This window comes from Pomacea canaliculata, linkage group LG6 (assembly GCF_003073045.1).
Source record: "Pomacea canaliculata isolate SZHN2017 linkage group LG6, ASM307304v1, whole genome shotgun sequence".
Taxonomy (NCBI): Eukaryota; Metazoa; Mollusca; class Gastropoda; order Architaenioglossa; family Ampullariidae; genus Pomacea; species Pomacea canaliculata.
Genome location: NC_037595.1, coordinates 2,514,355 through 2,521,827, shown reverse-complemented (window position 1 = coordinate 2,521,827; position 7,473 = coordinate 2,514,355). Strand labels below are relative to the sequence as shown.

General features: G+C 42.5%; 1 protein-coding gene across 1 annotated transcript; it reads left to right on the top strand.

Moving 5' to 3' along the window:
* The first annotated feature begins 1,569 nt into the window (after positions 1-1,569).
* On the top strand, positions 1,570-7,191 carry LOC112566426 (G-protein coupled receptor GRL101-like). Its single transcript, XM_025242608.1, has 3 exons — positions 1,570-2,415; positions 2,832-3,357; positions 4,262-7,191. Exons 1-3 carry the CDS (start codon positions 1,769-1,771, stop codon positions 6,338-6,340), a joined length of 3,252 nt encoding a protein of 1,083 aa, XP_025098393.1. The 5' UTR covers positions 1,570-1,768; the 3' UTR covers positions 6,341-7,191.
* Positions 7,192-7,473: the final 282 nt, after the last annotated feature.

The window sequence follows — 7,473 nt, the reverse complement described above, 5'->3', positions numbered from 1 at the left end:
TGTGTTCGTATGTACGCCTCTGTGTGTGTGTGTGTGAGTTTACACGCGCAAAGCTCATTAGAAGGAAACAGAATGTAAAATAACAAAGGGGAAGGGGGTCAAGACGTCTATAATCAGCGAACAAAACTTTTCCGGCTTGTCCAAGAATAAACATGAGAAATTAGTTATAATATTCTGTCTCAAAGTGACATTATTCATAAGCTACAGCTATGCATAAATCATAAATGTCTTCTACGTGAAATAATAATAAAATAATAATTATTGTTGAAAACCGGGAAAAACATTTTTAAAAGTCTTCTTTAATGTCAATATTTAGGTAATTTCTGTTTCAAAATTACAATAAAAGAAGGGATTTTCACATTTTCATTTCCACTCAATGCAGTGCGGACCTCTTCAGCAGAAACGGTATGTAAACACTGTAAGCCATCTTTATGGCTACACGTTTTGTGAAAAACATTTCTTGTAAGACTTTCTATATCTACCTCGTCTTGGATATTTTTTTTTTTTTTTTTTTGTTCTTGAGCTTGGGATATGGAATCTTTTATCATTCTGCCCTGACTTTAGGGAACTTCTGAGGTTAGAAGAGGTTTTACGTATTCAAAAATTTAAAAAATTGAGAAACATACTAATTCAATAGCCGTGAAGACTTGATGAAATATATTTCTAAAGCAATCTCACAACCTGAACACTTTTAAATATGCAAAGAGAAAAAAAGTTGTTGGATACAAATATTTGTTGCTATTTTGATGAAGCATTTTTTTTTTATAATTGTTTGCCCTTTAGCTCAATGGTATCAAGAAGCTGAAGGCTCTTGTTGTCTTCTTCGAAAAGAAGTCTGGAACAGTTGAGTCATTACAGTTATGGTTGTTTATAATTATCTGTTCGGTCTGACGCTACTGCTGCATCTTGCAGGGGTCTGGCTTTTGACCTCTGACCCTTACCTTCAGTCACAATCGACACCGAGGAGTAAGTCTAAAATTATTACCACCTCGTATGTCGTTAATCCGTATGGAGTGTCTTCTTCAGTTTCTAGCGTTCCCAAAGCTACAGGGTGGGTAGCTACAACGAATAACGCTGTCTACAGTACTGCCGTAGGAAAAGTCTACGGCAGTTATCAAGATACTACAGCGTCGAATTTTGCACAGACTTCCTTTGTCGCGGTGACACTAAAGAACTTAACTAAATGCTTGAACACATCTCACAGCCTAAAGTTTACCACACAGAATGCTGTTGTCGACATCAGAACTAAATCCAGCGACAAACTACCCCGACTGTCGTCCTGTGAAATCCAAGTCACCGCGCCGGCGTCCATGGTGTTCTACATCAACGTGCTCTCCATCAACGTCCAGTGCCCCGCCTTTCTGCTCGAGCTGGCTGACGTAGGCACCACGTCACGGCGATTAATCAACACCTGCGACAACGACATCCCTAGCGAGCTGTGGAGTTTCACCAATGTCGTGACGACGACCTTTGTGGTGACCCTCGAGTCCCAAATTATTCAATTGGCCTTGAACTTTACAGCAGTGCCTGTCACCCAGAGACCAAACCTTGAAATTATGTTTACTTCGCCTAACAGAGGTAAAGTGTCGACTCATTCACTTTTCTCTGTCTCTAACTGGAATGAACACGTGAGCAATAGTGAGAGATGTAGTAAATACAGAATGATCGTTCCTATTGTGTTGTACTATCTAAATGTAGTGACCATTTTGTTATATCAGGTTACATACAGACGCCAAACTGGGACGGGCATAGAAAGTACCCGGTGCACATGGACAGTTGGGTGAAAGTGGACATTCCTGAGCAGAGTGCAATCATGGTGTCTGTTCCTCACATGGACATCGAAGGTCGTGTGCCAACCATTTGCCCAGCCGATGGTTTAGAGGTGTATGAAAACGATATCTCAAATCAGTCTTCTTGGACTAGATGCAGAGACGTGCCAGTGCTTACCATACTGCATCAAACTCGAACGCTGTTTGTTCATTTCTACAGCAACGAATATGGCAACAACACAGGTTTTCGACTTGTCTTTACCATACACAACCTGTCTGCAGTTCCAACCCTGCTGGAGGATGGCAGATGGAACTGCTCCGGCTTAAACAAGACCGACTTTAGTGATCACTTTTCTTGTAACTTAAAGTATGACTGCATCGGCAGTGAAGACGAAGCTGATTGCCCCTACACAAGTCCCCGCTGTGGAGTAGGTCAACCTTTTTTCGAAAACTCTTGCTATATCTGGCAGATGCCGTGGCCTCTCATGACGTGGAAGGAGGCGTTTGACTTTTGTCTGTCACAGGGAGCGCGTCTGGCGAGTCTCAACACCCCGGCAGAGTACAACAACGTCTTCAGCTTGCTTAGATTGACGGAATACGGCAACGCCTATGTAGGAATGTTGCAGATGTTCATGCAGCGGCCGATGTAAGTAGCGAAAAGAAAGATGTACAAAATAAAAAGAAATTGTTTTATAGTTTTGAAAAGAAGCTTGACATTAGTAAAGGCTGTAGGAAAGACATAAAAGAGTAAAACGGCTTCCACGTTGTGTAAATACACGACCAGAGCAAAACTTGTTTTTGTTAAGGCTTTTTATGAAAATAATAACGCTTTGGTCTTAAATGATTTTTTGCTAACAAGCAGTGTGTGTTTTAGTGCAGCGCCTCCTCAGAAAAGCTAGCAGAAATGTCTAAGTTCTACTTAAAAATGGTGTTTACTTAAATACTCCACCACAAACTTTTTGGTCCAATGAGAGAGTTCATCACATTGTAGCTATGACGAAAACATTTATGTTTGCTTGAAAATTCCTTTAATATATTGTGAAACCTGTGGACTGTCGACAGGTATCTTAATGCTTTACAGTGGACTGACGGCACAATAGCGTATTTCAAGACGATCGACGGTGTCGCTACTATGCCAGCCTGTGGGCTTTTTTACTTGCAAGACATGAATGGAGGGATAAAACTGAAAAAATGCGACGAACCGAGAATCTCGCACGCTCTGTGCGAGACAGAAGCAGCTCCAGGAAATCAGCTCCGGCCAGAGAAGAGCAATCCTCGCATCACATTTTTAGACATCTCTGCCTGGCAAAATGATTCTTCGAAAGTCGTTTGTCCAGCAGGTCACATGACACACACCTTCCTGTCGTGTGACGTGGCCAGCGCTTGTTGGATGCGGAGTTCACTCTCGTCCTGTGACGCGCCGCTGTCTAGTCTGCCGCCGGCTTTTGATTGTGACAACGGCTTTGATCGGGTGCCGCACACCCTGGTGTGTGATCATCGTTCAGACTGTCCTGACGGAAGTGACGAAGATTTTTGTGAGTTTGCTTCATGCTACACAAGTGGGAAATACGACTGTGGTAACCATCAGGTGATTACATTTGTTGTGAGCGCCAACAATCATATTTAAGCGTTTGATAAAAGTTAAATAACCCTCACATATATTTAAAACACATAATGATGGCGCTGGGGACTTAGGCACGTATGTGACAGTTATGAGGTAACCTCTACCTGCTCACAATCACATAACAGTGGGAATATTACAATGTTCACACGTCAGTCGCTTAAAGTCATGGCCCATGTCTCACTCCTAATCTCTCGGACTTACCGACGTGCGAAAAAAAAAAAAGCATAACAAGAGCCTGCTTTTACAGATTATTCGAAATACAGGTAGTCCTCGGGTTACGACGGTCTCGAGTTACGTCGTTTCGTGGTTACGACGCTTTATATGACGCTCATTCCGACTTACGAGGTTTAGCGTCGTACACTGTTTATTACTGTTACAGCGCTTACAGTACAGTATTTAATTATTAAACGTACTGTACTGCACAATATTTTACTGTACTTATATTTATTGATAATTATGTAGGGTACTATGTTAGGATAGGTGTTTGGATAGGCTAAGTGTTTGTAGTACTGTACTGTTATTATGGTACAGTACTGTATGAATGTATGATCTGACTTACGTCGAAATTCGGTTTACGACGCTGCGGTAAGAACGGATCCCCGTCGTAAGTCGAGGACTACCTGTACATGCGTACAACTTAAAGACCCAGTACTATCTGAGCTCAGTGTTTTATTCATGAATGTTTTCACCGGTTAGTTACTATAAATAATAAATGCAATGGGTGGCATAGAGTGAGCATGTAAGAAGCGAAAATTTCAATCAGAAAAGACAGCTAAATATCAAATCACAAGATAAACCTAGAGTTGGGTTGATTGTAACGTTACCATTAAAAAAAACTAGCCTCAAACTCACGTTTTTCCTGTTTCAGTGCGTTTCGGAAAGCGAGAGGTGTGACGGTGTAGAGCAGTGTGTCAACGGTATGGACGAGACAAAGTGCCTTCAAAAAACAATTACATCTAAGGCTATATTGCTCCCGGCCATCGTGGACCTTGACAACCATGGCCAGCTTGTAGTGAAGCCTCTAGAGTCGCAACTATCCTCCCTACAGTCCAATGCATGCCCACACACTCATTTCGAGTGTCCAGGTGTGAACTACTACTGTCTGCCGGTGTATCTGCGGTGTAACGGCGTGTACGACTGTCCTGGCTACTCAGACGAAGAGGACTGCGATACGTACACGTGTCCTGGCTTGTACCGATGCCGCGCCTCGCACGTCTGCCTTCATCCTCACCACCTGTGCGACGGCTTCAACCAGTGTCCGCAGCACGACGATGAGCTGACGTGCGGCCTCACCTGTCCACACTCTTGCACCTGTTTCGGGCTTTCATTCATTTGTACCAAGGCAGTTACGCTTTATGAATATCCATCCTTGCGATATCTCGATGCAAAAGGCACAGGTATGACGCCAAGAAGTATAAGGAACAACAGCCTTCTTATTCACCTCAGTCTTGCAGACTGTAACCTAGAGGATCTAGACGATTTTGCCTTACCTAACCTCTGTATTCTGGATCTTACGGGAAACAACTTAAATGTTATCAACCATAGACAATTAGAGAATCTGCCTAATCTGAAAACCTTGAAACTATCAGGCAATCCTTTAATATCTCTTTTCCCGGAAAAGTATATTATAGCGCCTTCGTATACAAGACTGCGTATCCTAGACTTGTCCCATGTGAGGATAAGTACATTAGTTCCAACTTCTTTAAGTATTTTTACTAATCTAGAAGTCCTAAATTTATCTGAGACTGGTGTGGAAATCGTGTCTGGGAATGGTTTTCATGTACTTCCCAACTTGAAATCTTTAGATCTTCGTGGGTGTCCTGTGAAGATCTTTCCTCGTGACCTTCTGACTGGACTTCACCTTCTAGAAGCTGTCTACACAGACAACTACAAGCTCTGCTGCCCAGCCATGCTACCAGAAAAGTTCAATCCAACCAACTGTCATTCCCCTCACGATGAAATATCATCTTGTGAGGCGTTGTTGAGATCTGATTTCTACCGGGCACTACTGGCGGTATTCGCAGCCATGAGTTTACTGGGTAATGTCTGTAGTTTTATCTATCGCGTCTTTCTGGAACGAAACTCTAGCCAGTTAGGGTTTGGTGTGTTTGTCATACACCTAAACATGTCTGACTTTATTATGGGAGTGTACCTGGTGATGATTGGCGTCGCTGACCGTGTGTATCAGGGTTCGTACCTGTGGAACGACAGCACGTGGAAGAGAAGCGGTGCCTGTCAGATGGCCGGCTTTCTGTCTCTACTGGCCAGCGAGGTGTCTGCTTTCATCGTGTGTCTCATCACACTGGATCGTTTCCTCGTCCTTCGCTTTCCCTTTATCGGTATTCACTTTAACAAGAGGTCAGCTCACATGGCCTGCATGCTAGCGTGGGCAGTAGGGATAACTCTAGCCTCGGTTCCTCTACTACCCATGACGTCACACTGGCAGTTTTACGGCCAAACAGGAATCTGTATCCCCCTTCCTGTTACCCGTAATAAGTACGCGGGCCATGATTACTCGTTTAACGTTTTAACGGGGCTCAATTTTGTACTGTTAATGCTGATAGGCATTGGACAGGCTTTTATTTTCTGGTCTATTCGTACCAACAGCATGTCTATGTGCGACAGCACCAAGAGATGCAAAGATTTAACCATAGCTCGCCGCCTGATCAGCGTGGCTGTGACAGACTTCTTGTGTCGCTTTCCCATCGGGCTTGTGGCCCTTCTGGCCTCTCAGGGCGTGTCCATTCCTGGTGAGGTCAACGTGGCCATGGCTATCGTAGTTTTGCCGGTCAACTCGGCCTTGAACCCGTTTCTGTACACGCTCAACACCTTACAGGAGCGAAGACGACGCCAGAAGGAAGCCAGACGAATGAAGCTTTATTTGTCTCAAAGCAACACGACCTCGGCGAAGAAGGTAAAATCTGTGTCTTTTGCGACTTATATATAGCCCTATAGCCATAGTGAGGTCATCGCGCGTACTAAAGCGGTCTTAGCTGACATGCACTCCAAGTCGTTGAAAACGTTTACACTTTGTTTTTAATGACCAGAAACGGACGTTGTGCCTATATCCGACTAGATCTACCTTAAAAGCTTTAAAAAAAAATAATTTAAAAAAGCAGAAAGCACTTTAAGTGTTCCGTCATGGAAGAAAAAGAATGCCGCGGAGCACATGAGAAATAAATTAAAAGCTAAAAAAATGTATAGAAAATAATTTATTTTTATTTCAAAAAAGAGACACGTAAAATGCGCTGAACACTTGTGTTCTAATCTTTTCTCAGTAGAAGGTTCTTATCGAGTACTGTTAGTATGTCATAGGTCGACCCCATTACCGAGATGGGAGCGTGTGTTGGGAAAGATCTGTTGTTGTTAATGAATTGCCTTTAGGGAACTAGGTAACATGGATATTTTTGTCCTTTTTTTCATGTTTGGTTGTTGCATCGGTTTATGCTAGCTATGTGTGACGGTGCTTGCTGTTAATGAACTGCCTTTACATCATAGTATCTGCACAGTTTTCACCACTGACAACCCTGCTTTTGACTGTATAAGAAAGCCCTACTCATTTCTCAACTTTCTCAAAAGGTTTTGACAAAAAGTAAAATAAGAACGCAATAGACATTTCTGAAAGAGTTGATGTAAAAATGAAACTGAATAAAAGTTTTATTTTAGCAGCAATGTAGGGGATGTATTTTATGCGCCGAATGATATCCCTTGTTGTAAAGTGAATGGAGGATAGTCCAGTGGTTCTCAAAGTATTTCGGACCAAGGACCACTTTACTTAAGTAAAAAATATGGCGGACCACCAAGGCCTAAAAATCACTCTATACTATGAATTTCAAATTTAAATTGCCGCATGTTTCATTACAATTCAAAACTAAATGTCCTTTTATGACAGTAGTATAGTAATAAGTTGACAAAAAAATACGTACCTCGTTATTTGTAATTAAAATGTGAATGCGAGGAATGCATCACTTTAAACATCACTTTGCTGACATATGATGACTGTCAGCCGCGGACCACCTGACCTATGCACTTTGAGAACCACAGGAGTATACTATAATGCGGGGAAATGTGTATTTACAT